The 15,224-nt window shown below is 50.9% G+C and overlaps 1 protein-coding gene across 18 annotated transcripts in view; it reads left to right on the forward strand.

Moving 5' to 3' along the window:
• Nucleotides 1-15,224, forward strand: part of LOC140602551 (BEN domain-containing protein 5) — a 1,370,322-nt gene that overhangs the window by 1,121,583 nt on the left and 233,515 nt on the right. Inside the window, exons 1-2 of one of the 18 annotated variants that reach the window (XM_072772201.1) lie at nt 12,210-12,679; nt 14,877-15,053. The exons of 11 other annotated variants lie outside the window; for them this stretch is intronic. In XM_072772201.1, the coding sequence (XP_072628302.1) occupies nt 15,020-15,053 (34 nt within the window). In that variant the 5' untranslated portion in view covers nt 12,210-12,679; nt 14,877-15,019. Of the gene's footprint in view, nt 1-11,074; nt 11,353-12,209; nt 12,680-14,876; nt 15,054-15,224 lie in introns of those variants that run through there. 6 more of the 18 variants (XM_072772198.1, XM_072772205.1, XM_072772206.1 and 3 more) reach the window with 6 other exon arrangements.

Genomic DNA, 15,224 nt, shown 5'->3' on the forward strand with positions numbered 1-15,224 from the left:
AGTTTTCTCAGTAGCAACAAGCGCTCTCTTCTTTTCTTAATACCAAAGATTAAGTATTTGCTCAAAAAGTTAAAGCCATGTGGACAGAGCTTATCTGGCTCCTATCCTTGCTCCTCTGTTGTGTGCTTTTGCTGTGACCTGTCCAAACAGAGAGATGGAAGAGAAAAAGGTGCATAGGTCCAGCTTTCTTAGCTTGGGGCAGTTTTGCAGCCCCTTTGCCAAGTGTGAGAGCACAGTGATTTCATTTCCTACTCTGCTTTTCTGCCTCTTGAAAGCGTGTAGCCCCTAAGGTGAACGTTTCCTGGCAGATTCTGTTTTCCGTGGACATTGAGCATCTAAAGTGGAAAAAATGCACCTTACTGTTTGTGCCGTTGAGGCCTGCCTCCACCTGGGGAGCAGCAAGAGTCAGAAGGATAGAGTTTTGAGCACTTCATCTGTAAAGGTCATAGTAGCAGAAATGGGTTGACTTGGAGAAACAAATGTTCCTCTTGCCAAGAGTCCGTGTCCCATTTGTCTCCTAAGCTGACGAGTCTGGCTTCCAGAGGACTAGAGTTCTTCCCCTGGTGACTTGGAGTTACTGATAACTGTTTGCATATTCTAATGGAAAAGATGAATTTGTAAATTTAATGTCTATGTCTTGTTCCCTAAGGAACTAGGGAATGGGATTTGGATTTTCCATCCAAATACCCCTTATGCTAATGAAACCACAATGGGTGGCTATCAGATGTATCAGCTAGCAGGAAGAGGGGTACAAACCCTTACATCCTGCATGGAGCCGGTGATGGGGACTGACATACCTAAGGGCAAGTAGCATACTCGGGACCACTGGAGGCAGCACAGCAGAGTGGGAACTTTGTGCCAGGTTTGAATCCAGGACATGATTTGGGCCCTCACTTTTCCTCTCTGAGCCTCAGTTGATGTGTCTGTAAAAAGAGGATAAGAATTATTTTCTAAAGTTATCATGAGGATTGTCAGTGATGCATGTAGCATTACTGAGGACAGAGTAAGGAGCTCAGTAAAGTTTAGTCCTTTTCTTTGCCTCTTCCTCTCTTTTACATGTATTATCTCATTCACTCCTTTCAAGAGTCCTAATAGCTAAGTTTAGTTTCCCATTTTATAGACAAAGCTCAATCTGTCTGGTTCTCTACTGTATCCCAAATATTAAGCAAACCTTCTGGCATATAATAAGTCCTCAACAAATAGTTCATTGGTGAATGAATGAATGAATGAATGAATGAATGAATGAAGCAGTTTTATAGGAGTTAAGAATCTTGCCCAAATTTTCACAGCAAGTATCCCAGATGAGTTAAGACATAAGGCAGGGCATCACAGAAAAATTCATACAAGAAGACAAAAAAAGAACCCAGAAATGGGAACAGAAAGGCATAACATAATTCATCCTTTTTTATGATTGAGAACACTGTGTTTCACAATTCCAAAGTCGTGTTTTAAATATACAAAATCTGAACATAATTTTAAAAGCAGACAATAAAACCTCAAGCTCAGCTTAAGTCCCAGAACTTCATAAAAGTACAGATCTCACTAGGTCCAGCCTTGAAAGAAGGCATACTGCCCCAGCCCAGGTCAGGAGGGGATGGTGGGTGGCATCTCTGCACTAATACTGCCTATCTTTTGGGGGGAGGAGGCTTGATCCTTCACCCCGAAATAGCTGGCTTCTGAGGATCCATCCTTGTCATTACTCTGTGACCTCCTAAAACGAAAAGGTAATAGAGACTGTCGCAGAAGAACAGAGTGAAAAGACAACTGATAGTTTGGGGAACCTACCATGGATGAGGCTGTCTGCCTGGCACTGGACATGCATAGGCTGTTAGCGCCTGTGACAACCTTGTAAGATTCTGTTGACAGTGGAAAAGCCCAAGAGTCAGACATTTGCCCGAGGTCCCAAAGCACCTTGGTGATGGAATATTAATTGAACCCAAATCTGAGTTCCAAGCCTGTACACTTTTTACTTTTATTATTGCCTCCTCACTTCTGCTGGGCCACGTTACCTCTCCAGAATGGAAAGCCAGAAGCAGAGCTCAGTGATCAGAAACCATTTTATGGCCCAGCAGCATGGCAGGACGTGTCAGCAGGGTGGAGGTGAGGTCCTGGTATTACCTACTGTGCCTACTAGCTGAGTTAGATGTCTCCCTAATCGCTTCACCTCAAGTCTCCTAAGCCTCTGTGGGTCTTGCTCCTGTCCATTCCATGTTTTATAAGAAAGTCTCTCCCTTAATGGATTATCGTTTCATCCTCTCTTCTTGCCATTTTCCCCATGATAATCAGGGTACACCTGCTAGTAAAAAAGAGGAGGTACGGTTTTGATATTCTGTGCTCCACTCACCTACCATCAGCACAGAAGGAATGTATGAAAAAGAACTGTCAACAGAAAATGTGTTGTATATTGTATACATGAGTCATTTTTTTCATCACAATATAAAAACTCAGAGGCTAATGACTTTTTTTTTTTTTCCTGGTAGCATAATAGGTGACCTTACTGTGCCACTAAATAAATAAACTGGTTTTGAGGAAATAAAGAAAAGCCTTCTTTATATCATGGATTGAATCTAGTACACTCCCACCTACAACAACACAGAATGAAAATATCGATGAATTCCAGGGTACTTTTTGAAAGAGTGCCAGCCAGGGTCTCACTGAGACCAACCAAGGTGGTCCGGACATCCCTAGCAAGTGACCCTTTAAGGAAGCAGGCTCCATCATCTCCCCATGCTAACTAGAGGGGCACAGATCACCCTTACTGAGGCAAGAGTCAGACTCCTAGGGAACCAGAATTGGAGTGGAAGTCTGTGGTTGGGGCTCTAGAGTCAAGCAGCCTGAGTCAAAATCCTGCCTCCACCATTTACTTCTGTGTGACCCCGGGCAAGTTACCTAACATCCTCAGGCCTCAGTTTTCCTAACTTTAATATGAAGGTATCTAATACTACTACTACTACCCAGGAGTATTTTGAGGATTAAATGAGAAATGTATGTAAAGCCTGGCATGAAGGAAACATTCCACAAAGGTTCACTGCTACAACTCCTATTCTTATTCTTACTCCAAACAACATCAGGGTAAGAATGGTTTGGGGAAGGTGACACTGCTTCAGCCACTTCTTCTTCCAAAGACTGGAGCTCTTTGACCTTCTTTTGTTCTGGCTCAGAGGAGCCTCCACCTAGACCATGAAGTAACAGGTGATTCCCAGCAGGTTCAGACTCCCATCAAAAGAAGGTATAAGACCGTAAAAATCTGCTTGAACAGTTAGAAAACTCAGAGTACTTGAAAAATTCAGGGTGTCTGGAGTGACGAGGCCATGATTTAAGAAACTCCAGACAATGTAATCAAATTATCAGTATTCATAGAATCATTAGCTACTCAATTTAGGGCTGCTTGGAATGATAGTTGTTGGACTTTCCCATTAGGCCCAGTTCTCAGATTTCTAAGTGGAGATTCAAGCCTCTCAGAAAAGGGATTAAACTCCACAGGCACTTTAGCTCCTGTTGCCTCAGGAAACTCTGACGCATCAAAACATGCCCTGAAACACAAGCTTTGGACCAAAAACTGAGGTTTGAGTCTTCTCCACATGACTGTAAACAACTACCACCTAAGTCTTAGTTTCCTCCTCAGAAAAACAGAGATAGTAATAGTATCAACCTTATGGGTCATTTTGAAAAGATGAAAGGAGTTAATATGTAAAGCAACTGGCACAACTCCTATCACAGAAATCAGTAACTGTTAGTTCCATTTTCATTCCTTTCCTGAATATATGGATTTTATACTGAATATATGGTCTGGTTAGGAGCTATTCTTAAGAAAAAGAGCGGTTCACGATTGCTGTGATCTTTGGAGATGAGTTAACTTTCTGAATGAATGCTCCCCTTTGTGCTTCTGATCAGAACGGCAGCCCAGGGTTTCCAAACAGAAGCCCGAGAGTGAATGACAGTGTGGGCTGCACTCTGACCCCATGAGGAACCGTGAAGGGCAGACATTCTGAGCTACGGGGTGCTAGAGGTGAGCAGAGACAGGAACCGGAGACCTAGCATATGGTCTTTGAAGGAAGGTTGCCCTGTTTCCTCCCAGGTAATGTTGGGATCATCAGAAGACCAAGATGTGGCAGTGATCACCTAACTGAGTGGGGGGTTAGAGAGTCTGTGACTTCGGCCAGCAGCGGGGTGTGAAGGACGTCTAGCCTTGTCAGGTGAAGCAGAATCACCATCATGTTTCCCAGGAGGCCCACAGACTGTGCCGGTGAGGTTCCCGCTACTATTATATTAGCATTGTTGTTAGCCTATGTCAAGTATGTGTGATTATCAACTTGACTATTTTTCTACTATGTGCGTTTTTCTGTAATTATTCCCATTTTGTTTTCTCTTTATATTTAGAGAAAACCTTTTGAAAATGTCAACATATCTATTGGCACTAAAACAAAACAAAACAAAACAAAAACAAAACAAAAAAACAAAAAACCCAAAACAAAACAAAACTACAAAAGGAGCTTTTATTGTTTTTTGGGCTATACTTGAGAGCCAGACATGGTAGGGGCCCAGAAATAGAGACACACTCAACAAGAGGAAGGTGAGGTTCAGAGGAACAGAATAATACCTCTGGGATACCTCTCCTTCCTCACCTTTAGGGGCTTTCCTCTCCTCCAGGGTCTATATTTCAGACTTGTACTTATTCAATGAGTATTTGCTTAGGGTCCCCCATGGGCCAGGCTAGGTGCTAGGATACAATAGTGAAGAGAACAGATAGTGTCTCTTGTCTGGTGGAGTTTTTGGTCCACTGGCAGAGACAGACAATAAGAGAATAAACATACATTATGTGCTACAGTAAACCCCATGAAGAAAAACACAAGGTGCTGTGAAAATATGTAAATGTGAAATATGTGAAAATACGATGGGAGGAACAAGTCAGGGAGGACTTTCCTGAGGAAGTGACATTTCAGGCAAAAAAATAACAGAACTAGTTAATCTAATTAGCAAAACCAGAGGCAGCTTCTAAGACTAATGGGCCCCTAATTGAAATTCATAAATGAGGCAAGGTGCATTCTTCCAAGGTAACAAAACCTTTTTGTTTCTTTTTCAGAACCAATTCAAATATTGTTCCCTTGCAGCAGTCCCTTCTATTTATAAACTTCTTTTGGTCTTTGACCATTGGGAATTTGTTTGCTTAATGTCTCTTATGTGGAGTATGTACTCCTGGAGTAAAAAGTCTGGATTCAGGTCCTCTGTGTGATCAGCTTCTGTGTGTGACCAACGCGAGGTCATAACACAGCTGAGATCTAAGTGGTTGAACTTGACCATTGTCTGCTTGATCTGAACATCAAGTCAAGATGCACATTCATAAGGTTTTCAACTGCTAGAAATGCTTCTACATTTTACATTTTATATAGTGCATACAAGTCTTTATTTATTCTAAGAAAATAGTTCACAAAGTCAGTTTGAAAGAATGCATGGCTCCAAACACAATCTCTTGAAAGCATGTGCTGCAAGTTTGGGCAAGGCCCCGAGCCTTAGAGGCTTGAATGTGTGAGATCTGAGCTTGTGTGGTGGCTGACCTGTGCCCACAGGCTCTGGTGGAAAGGGCGGGGCACTCAGATGAAGTATGGTGGGGCACTCACTGGATGATTACCAGCATTGTTCAACTCATTATACTCAATTTGATGCAAGAAACATTCATTGGGCACCTTACTCTCAGCACTGGGATAAGAGCTCTCATAATAAATATATTAATACCCCTGACAGTGACAGCAACTATCATTTCTGGAGGACTCACTATGTGTCAGGCACTGTGCTAAGCATTTTAGTTAGACATTTATATTTATGTATTTCATTTAATCCTCAGCACAACCCTATGAAGCTGTATTAATAATCCCTTGAAGAAAATGAGGCTTAGAGAGATTCAGAAACTTATCCATGACCACACAGTAAGGATAGGCCTTATTTATTGGCCAGGACTTAGATCCAGGGCCTAAGACTCTAAGACCCAGCCTCGTTTTCACATCAATATGTCATTTTTCAGTTGAAGAAATTATTACTCCTCAGAGAGGTTGCACAGACATTTCAGAGCCCTGTATATTTTCCCTGAAAATAATATCTACAACTTGTTGAGGAATTCCTATGTGACTGGCATGTTACCTTAAAATTCTCCAACTCAGAAGTACCCAACCTTGTCCGATATTAGAATGATCTGGAAATTTAAATAAAATAAAAATGAAGGCCCTATCACCAGACCAACTGAATCAAGATCTTGGGGGAATGGGAGCTGGGAGCAGGATATTTTTTAAGTTTCCCGGGTGATCCTGATACACAGAGAGGGTGAAAAACTCCTGCCACGATTCTCTCAGTGCCTTCCAAAGATAGCCTCATTCTTCTTTTTAAAGATTTTATTTATGTATTTTTTGAGAGATACAGAGATAGCAACACACGCACGCGCGCGCGCACACACACACACACACACACACACAGAGCGAGAGCAGGAGCGGGGAGGAGAGGGAGAAGCAGGCTCCCCACCGAGCAAGGAGCCCAACTCAGGGCTCCATCCCAGGACCCTGGGATCATGACCTGAGCCACCCAGGTGCCTCAATAGCCTCATTTTGCAGATAAGAAAACTGAGGCTCAGGGAGGTGAACTGTCTTGCCCGAAGTCACAGCAAAGATGTGGATTTAACCCCTGGGTTGATTCCAAAGCCCATATTCCTTCTGCCCTCCAAGCTGTCACCTGCATGACAAATTAGCATTCCCTCTACCTCCAAACAGTGTTCGCTGGCTTTTGAGTTTGTCCTCAACAGCAACTCCTCGCTTTCCTTCCTTCCTCCTCTCTACTGCTCTCTTTCCCTGCCCCAAACCCACAACTAGATCCAGCCAGACTTTATGATTGGGAGTTCACGTCGATGCACTGGCTCGATGCTCCTGCTTTGGGGTGACAGTAAGATAATGCCCACCGTGGGCCTTCCAGCAGGTCCAGAGCCTCCTGAGCTCACAGCCCAGCAAGTCTTCTGGGGGGTGGGAATGGGAATTTTAACGCAGAGACTTTAAAAGTCAAATTAAATATCACAGGAAAAAAAGGAAAAGGCAAAATCATGAAAAAATGTGGTCAATCATTAGTGGAGAGGTTGAAAAGACACGCTCCAATTGCTTTTAAAATTCACAGAACCCAGGTCTCCTTAAAATAGTTTTGCAAAGTACACTGAGAATTCCATGCAGTAATATGAAACATAAGGCCTGCCGCTGCCACTGAACATGCTTCAGCTGGCTAAACTGAAGGCGCTTGACATTAACCCAAGGCTCTGCAGAACTCAACAGGAAAGCACAATGGAGACGCGGATGCGAAGCTGCCCCAGATGTGTACATTTTCTGCTCCATTAAAATGACTTGGACGAAAGGCAAAGTACATTTGGCCCCAGAAGGAGGGAGTTGGGGAGGGACAGGCACGGGACATCCAGCCTCATCACAGGCCTCCCACTCCCCAGTCTCGCCTCCCCTCCAGTCCTTCCCCCACACTGCTTCTAGAGCAAACTGTCTCTGATGCAAATGTGACTGTGCCTCTCCAGGGCTGCCGGAGCCAAAAGGCTTTGCTATAAGTCTGCATTTTCCCATCTCTGTCATGGGGTTCATCATACCCACATCAAGGGTTGGGCGTGAAATTAATTGAGACGTAAACATGGTGCGTGACAAGCATGGGTTATAGTAACCTCCGGAGGAAAAGCAGATATCACAATTATCGTCACTGGAACCAGGTCACAGGAGGAGAGACAGGTGAAGGAAGTGAAGGTGTCTGAGCAGAAGCTAGATAAGACCCTGGGGAGATAAGATCCCAAGTTTTCCATATTTGAAGAGCTGCCCTGAGGCTCCGTGGTGGTGAACCTCGTATGGCAGCTACAGGTGAAGGGTTCTGCTCCGTGTGAGTTAGGAAGACCTTTCTCGCAGTCAGCAGTGTCCGGAAGTTAAGGGATGGTCGTGAACTTCATGACAATAGAATTGTGTAAGAGGCATGTGGATGACCGTGGGAGCAGGATATAAAGAGGGGACTCGACCGTGATTTGGTTGAATCAGGCATTTTAACCACCTCTGTAAGTTCGAAATCTCTCCTTTTGAACCATCTTTGCTTGGGAACCAATGATCTGTGCACCGCCTTGAGTTTCTGGTTTGTGTAAAGCCCGGGGCTCCCGTCTACAAGTCACAGTGTGACTCCATTGTCATGAGGGCGGAGGAGGTACTTAGTAGGTTTTCCACGGAGCTGTGTTTAAAGACTGTGCGAGTCACTCAGGAAGCAGAAACCTGGGATGGCTTTCTGTGGCCCTCAGGCTGTCCCGCGGTATCTCTGCGAGCATCCCATACCCGCCGTTGCTCCCCCCTAGAATCTGTGCACCTCCATGCAGAATGGGTTTGAGTCTGTGTTTACCCTGCTGGCATCCGTGTGTCAGTTTGCTCTTCTTTCTGGGTCAGGGGACATGGAACTACCTCCTTATGAGAATTGTTTATGTGCACTTGGCTGGGGATTTTGTTTGAACTGAGGGTACAGCGATCCTTCATACGTTCACAAACCTGTCGCACAAGGAGCGGAACCAGTGCCCGCCCTTTGGCACGGGGCAGGAGACAGAGTTGGATTCAGCTACAGCTAGGAAGAAAGGGGACAGATTCTCAGAAAAGCCCCGCAAGAGGTTTGCTATTCATGCTCTCTTGTGTCTTCCTTTAGTGCGTTTGGTTTACAAGCATTTAAATACTCTAGGAACCTGGGAGGCTGAGGTTACCCAGCTTTTTTGTCCCCTCTCAAAGAGCTCATTCTAATGAGGGAAGATAAAAGGTTCTGGCACAAAATAGTAGACAGAGACTACCTCCGCTTGAGGAGTGCAGGTGGTTGGGGAAGGCTTCACAGAGGAGGTGACATTGGAGCTGGTCTTCAGGGGAAGTTGATACCAGCATGCGCTCCAGGAGGAAGAAGGGCAGAGCGAGCATACAGGCTTGGGATCTGATAAGGCATGCTACCTTGGGAACTGTCGGATAGTTTGATGTGTCTGGCATGTACTGTGTCCAGGAAGGTGGTAAGAAAGATGAGACTGACAGTGTATTTGGGGATCACCTTCATTTGGATAGCATAGGACGCTGGCCATGGTATTAACTTGAATGATTTTGCAGTTTCAGGACTTTCATTAAATGTGGCCAACTCTGCATGATCCATCTTGTGAATTTTCAGAAGCCTTGCTACACGTTACTTCCCCCTGACCACCATAGGAATGTACTCTTAAGATAAAAACTCATTTCAGATTAGTCCAAAGAAATCATAATCATGAAGGTAAATCTTCTGGAACAACGCAGGGTGGCACCTCTTTTCTTCTGTGTTTGGGCCAACGTCAGACCAACATCTGCATCAGGAAACTCATAGTCCTGTCTGGCCACAACCACATATATATACCACTGGCTTGGTTTAAGGGAACTTAATCTGACCTGTGCATTGGGATCTGAGAGGTGTGTGTTAATGGGGTTCACCTGTATAACATTATCCCTAAATCACGATGCAATAATTCATGGGTTTTGGTTTATCTCTTCATCATTAGGGTAACTGATCTGAGATTGAGTACAGTGCTTTTAAAAAAATTACGCGTAATACTTTGTGAATACCTGTTTATTACAGAAAATAGTTAAATATAAATATATAAATGTAAAACACAAAGGAAAACAAAATCGCCACTGTTATGAAGTAACATTTTGGTGCATTTACTTTGGTTTTTCTTACAGCTCGAGTTCATTTAAATGGAATTTTGTTTTTTTAAGTAACATTTAATCAAGTCTGCCAACGTCAGTAAGCATCCCTCTACGAAAACACTTTTCTCATACACATGATAACTCCTACATTTTTAACACTCCTGGACGGGACTGTAAGGGTTTCGAGGACAGGAAAGGTGTTACTCATCTGGTGACCTAATTTTGGCGCAGGTATCCAAAACCGAGACTCCATTCCGGAGACACAGTCGCTGCAAGGAATCTAGGAGTTTTCGCCTGTTCTGCTCCTCTCTGAGCGACTAGCACCAGCCGGAATCCGGCACCTAGAGCTTACCCACGAAGGTCCCCTTGCTTGAGTGCAAGAACGAAGTACCGGCTAGCTGGAGGAGTGCAGATTTCTATGCATTATCAGCCCTCCCCCAAATCTGAGTCCCTGCCAGGTGCCAGGGCAGGGACTGGGAGATGGGGCTAGAGCCATAGTCGGTACCCACGGCCGCTGGGGGGGGGGGGGGGGCGGGGGGCGGGGGGCGGGGCAGCGGCGCTCCAGGGCTCCAGGCCCCGGCCCCTCGGCGGGACGCGGCTGCTGTAAGCAGGACCCACTCGGCCCTTTTTCATTTCGTGGCTGGTCTGGGGGCAGCCAAGCCCCTCCGGGCTGTCTTGTCCGCGACACCGGGGACAGACCACAGACGGGTTCCGGGGGTCCCCTCCGTGGCCCGAAGGCGCCCGGAACGCCCGGCTCACCCCGGGGTCGCCGCCCTCGGCCCCCTGCAGCCCCCCGCTGCGTTCCAGCGGGCCCGGCTCGGCGCACGGCGCACGGCGCACGGCGGGGAGGGAGGAGCCCCGGTGGGGGCGCCCCCGGCCCCGGCCCCCGCCCCGGCCCCCTCCCCGCCCCGCCCCGCCCCGCCGGGAGCTGCCGCGCCGAGGTCCATCCGGGGGTCCCGGACAAGCCCCGTGGTGGGGGGGCCTGTCGGCGGCGCGGGGGGAGCCTCTGGCCGGCTCGCGGGAGGAGGACGACCCGGCGGGGAGCGGACAGCGGCCACTAGGTCCTCGGCTCGCTGGCGGCGCCGCTTCCCGCCCGGGGCTCCCCCGCGGCCGCCCCGCCCCGCCCCGCGGCCCGCCCCCGCCCCGGCCCCCGCGACGCCCCTCGGCGGGCCGCGCTCCGGCTGTGATTGCTCGGGTCTGACTTCGCGCGTGGCGGGGACGACCCCCCCCCCCGCCCCGCCCCGCCCCCCGCGCCCCGCGCCCAGGCCAGAGCAGCCGATTGGCCGAGCGGCGCGCCCGGGAACAATAACAGCGGGGGGAGCCCGGGCCGCCGCCCCCGCCCCGCCGCCCCCGCGCCCCCGCCGCCCCGCGCCCCGGCTCCCGGCCCCGGGCCCCCCGCCCCCCGCGGGCCCGCCGGCGCCCACCATGTACGCCTTTGTGCGGTTCCTGGAGGACAACGTCTGCTACGCGCTGCCGGTGTCGTGCGTGCGCGACTTCAGCCCCCGCTCGCGGCTGGATTTTGACAACCAGAAGGTGTACGCGGTGTACCGCGGCCCCGAGGAGCTGGGCGCCGGGCCCCACGGCCCCCCGCGCGCCCCCCGCGACTGGGGCGCGCTGCTGCTCCACAAGGCCCAGATCCTGGCGCTGGCAGGTGAGCGAGCGGGCCGGGGGGCGGGGAGGAGGGGACGGACGGGACGGAGGGGACGGAGGGGGGTCCGGGTGGAGGGGGCCCGGGTGGAGGGGTCCGGGTGGAGGGGACCTGGGATGGAGGGGGTCCGGGTGGAGGGGGCCCGGGTGGAGGGGACCTGGGATGGAGGGGGCCCGGGTGGAGGGGGCCCGGGATGGAGGGGGTCCGGGTGGAGGGGGCCCGGGTGGAGGGGGCCCGGGTGGAGGGGACCTGGGATGGAGGGGGTCCGGGTGGAGGGGACCCGGGATGGAGGGGGTCCGGGATGGAGGGGACCCGGGATGGAGGGGGTCCGGGTGGAGGGGGCCCGGGATGGAGGGGGCCCGGGTGGAGGGGACCCGGGATGGAGGGGACCCGGGATGGAGGGGACCCGGGATGGAGGGGACCCGGGATGGAGGGGGTCCGGGATGGAGGGGGTCCGGGATGGAGGGGACCCGGGATGGAGGGGACCCGGGATGGAGGGGGTCTGGGTGGAGGGGACCCGGGATGGAGGAGACCCGGGATGGAGGGGACCCGGGATGGAGGGGACCCGGGATGGAGGGGGTCCAGGTGGAGGGGACCCGGGATGGAGGGGACCTGAGATGCAGGGGATGGGGGGGTTCGGGATGGAGGGGCCGAGATGCAGGGGACCCGGGAGGGAGGGACCAGGATGGAGGGAATGGAGGGGACCTGGGATGAAGGAGGTAGGGGTGGAGGGGGTCTGGGTGCAGGACCCCGGACGGAGGGACCGGGATGGAGGGGGTCCGGGCGGAGGGGAACCGGGACAGAGGGGCGGGGATGGAGGGGCCGGGATGGAGGGGCCGGCGTGGAGGGGCCGGGGAGCCTCCACCCGCCTGCCTCCCCTCGCGCCCCCCAGGCTTCCCTCTCGGGCCCGGGTGTCCCTCGAAGGCCAGACCAGTTAAAACCACCGGAGGGTCCCCTTTGTCTTCCCCACAGCCCCGACTCCCGCACTGTCTGTCTCCGTCGCCCGCCTCTGTCTGTCCTCCTTCCTCTCCGCCTGCCCTCCGGGCCCCTTCACTCTTCTCTTCTCTCCCCTCCTGTGCACCCTGCTTTCTCTGCTTCCCCCTCTGCTCCTCCGTCTCCCTAAGTTTCCCTGCCTCTACCTGGAGGCCCCGGGTGCCCCTGGAAGCGAGCAGCAGGATGGCTCTTGCAGGACTCGCAGGTGTGAGTGTGTCTTCACAGGAGGCTGGGACGTGCTTGTCCCCCCAGGTCATCACTGGATGGGAGGAGGAGGCCCACTCACCCGGTGCCACCCGGTCCTTCCCCTTCCTGGCTGGGTGGCCCAGCCGAAGAGGTAGGGCACTCAGCACCCTTCAGCTCCCCAGCCCTCGGGATCCCCGAGAAGGCTGAGTGCACTGAGGGCAAGGAGTGGGTTTCTGGTCAGGGTAACACCAGACTCCCCATCTTGCCCTCTCAGGCCCCTGACATACAGGCAAGGCAGGTGCTCTCCTCCCTGAGTCGACAGATGAGGACACTGAGGTCCAGCTGGTCATAGGATGAGAAACAGCCCGTCAGCCTCCTACACCGAGGGCTTTCTGCCACACTGAGCCACCTTGTCCTCTGTCAAGAGAAGTCAGTAGACCCTCTCTCCCGGCTAGTAGTAGGAGACTCGGGTGCAAACATGAGAGGAAGAAGAAAGTATCACTTCCGTTTTGGGGAGCGGCCTTTTAGCTGCTGCTGGGGGGGTTGACACCTCAGAGCCCCTCCTGGAGGGGAGGACCAGGCCCAGGAGCTGAACGAAGACGCTGTCGTCTTAAGACCTTTCCCAATCTTTCCAACTTCCTTTACTTTCTCACACTTATCCTGAAAGATGAAGCCAGCATGTATCATATTTAAATTTGGCAGATGAGGAAACTGGCTGGAAACCCAGAAGCAACTTGCCTAGGGTCCCATGGCAAATTAGCAGTAGATTAGAGCGCTGGCCCGTGACTCTGGTTCCCTTCCACCACCTCATGTGGCCTCTGGGAAGTAGGTTTGCAGTTGAGGAGTAGAAGAGCTAAAAGGCCGGCAGCACCCCGAGTTCTCTTGGATGAGCCCTGGGGGACCAGGGGTGTAGCCTCATGTACCACACCTGGACGCAGCTGGGTCCAGAAAAACAGAATGAGGGCAGGTATGTACAAAAGGGAACCCTTTGTAGCTGATTAGGTTTTATTGTTTGCTTGCTTTTAATCACCTGAGGGAAGGGACTAGAAGATTATTCCCCAAGAGTACAGGCCTGAGGAAGTTGTAACTAGGTTGTAACCTCAGCTTGTCTTTGGCTAGAGGAAAAGAAAGTGTGCTTCTTGGTGAGTGTGTTGTACTCCGAGGTCTGGAAGGGCCTTAGGAGAGGGGAACCTGTATGTCAGAAGGAGGCAGTGGTCTGTATGTGACTTGGTGTGTAATGACTGTTTTCCTCTTTTAGAGATTGTTCATTCATCCATTTACTCATTCAGCAAACATAAACACTGCTTGGCTCTCCGAGCGCTGCACAGAGGCTGCGAGGCGGTAGCCGCCCTCACTAACTCCGATTTTAAAAATCGATGAAAGTCCTCATGAGTGAGGCATGGAGTTCTTGGTCTGAGAACCGTGAATCTCGAATCTATAGACTATCCATCCCCCAAGTTGGAATGTTGGTAAATCCCTGGGGTGATTAAAAACAACAACACACACAAAAAAAATTTAGGCAACATCTGGAAATTGGCAGAGTAGATCCAGGGAAGAACCATGGCGCCGCTTTGAGCGAAGTGCGTTGAAAAACGCTTCCCCCTACCTGTTTGCTGCTTTTTTGGGAAGAGACAAGGAAAAAAACCACCAACTTGAGGTTGGCTAGACCACATTTTGAAATCCAATCAGCTGATCAGTTTTTAAATTGGAACCACTGCCCTGGCTGCAGATCTGATTGGAAGGGCCAGGGTGGGTCTGGGGCTCCGATGACCCCCAGGAACTCTCCGGGGTGTCTTGACTTGAATGTGGTGGCTCTCAGAGTTGCTCGCAGGGTTTCCTCTTAAAGAGCTCGTCTTGTGGCATCTCCCAGGTATAAACCCCGCTGGTTGTGGCACCAAGTGTGAGGCGGTGAGCTCTCAAGGGGAGGTGTGTTAGGTTTGTGAATCAGCCACGAGGAACTGATCCGTCTCTGGCACCAAGAGCCGGGGTTCAGGGGCAGTTTTAGGGCTACCTCGTGGCCGTTGGTGAGAAGGTGTTACCTTACAGAGTGCTTGCCCAGGCCAGACCAGCGTTGTCTTCAGGTGTACTTCTACTTGTATCCAGGAAGTGTCCAAGCCAGCCGCTGTGGGATGTCACATTCTTCCAGCCTCGCTTTGTGCCACGGCTTCACGTGTGTCACACCCTGTGGGACAGCCCTCCGCTCAGCAAATTGCCATCTCAGCCCAAGGGAAAAAAAAACAAACCCACCTTCATTGATGGTTTGGCTCCGTGCCTGTGCATTGTCCTTGTTACTCCTCCCCGTGGCCCTGTTGGGAGAGGTCGCTGTTGATATTATTTCTGTTTCATAGATGAGGACACTGAGGCTCAGAGACTGGCCTGCTAATCAGCCGCGAAGCCAGCCTCAGAGCACAGGCCCTGCCGGGCAGTCTCCTTTGTAAAGTGGCTGACATGTGCGTCAACCACACGGCATGCAGGCAAGGAGTGAAGGCCGATGGGAGCGATGACCGGGAAGCTTGTAGCCCGAGGCAAGTTTTCGAGCCTGTGGACAGCTTTCATTTCTGAGTTTCCAAGCCCATTCTGCTCTTCCTCTCCTGTCTTACCAGCCTCCCTCCTGCAGAGCACACACACCTTGCCCTCTGCACCTTCAGATGTCACGTTACTGAGGAAATCTCAAACCCATCCTCATAGAGGAACCA

The sequence above is a fragment of the Canis lupus genome, chromosome 13 (genome assembly GCF_048164855.1).
Source record: "Canis lupus baileyi chromosome 13, mCanLup2.hap1, whole genome shotgun sequence".
In the NCBI taxonomy this organism is placed as follows: Eukaryota; Metazoa; Chordata; class Mammalia; order Carnivora; family Canidae; genus Canis; species Canis lupus.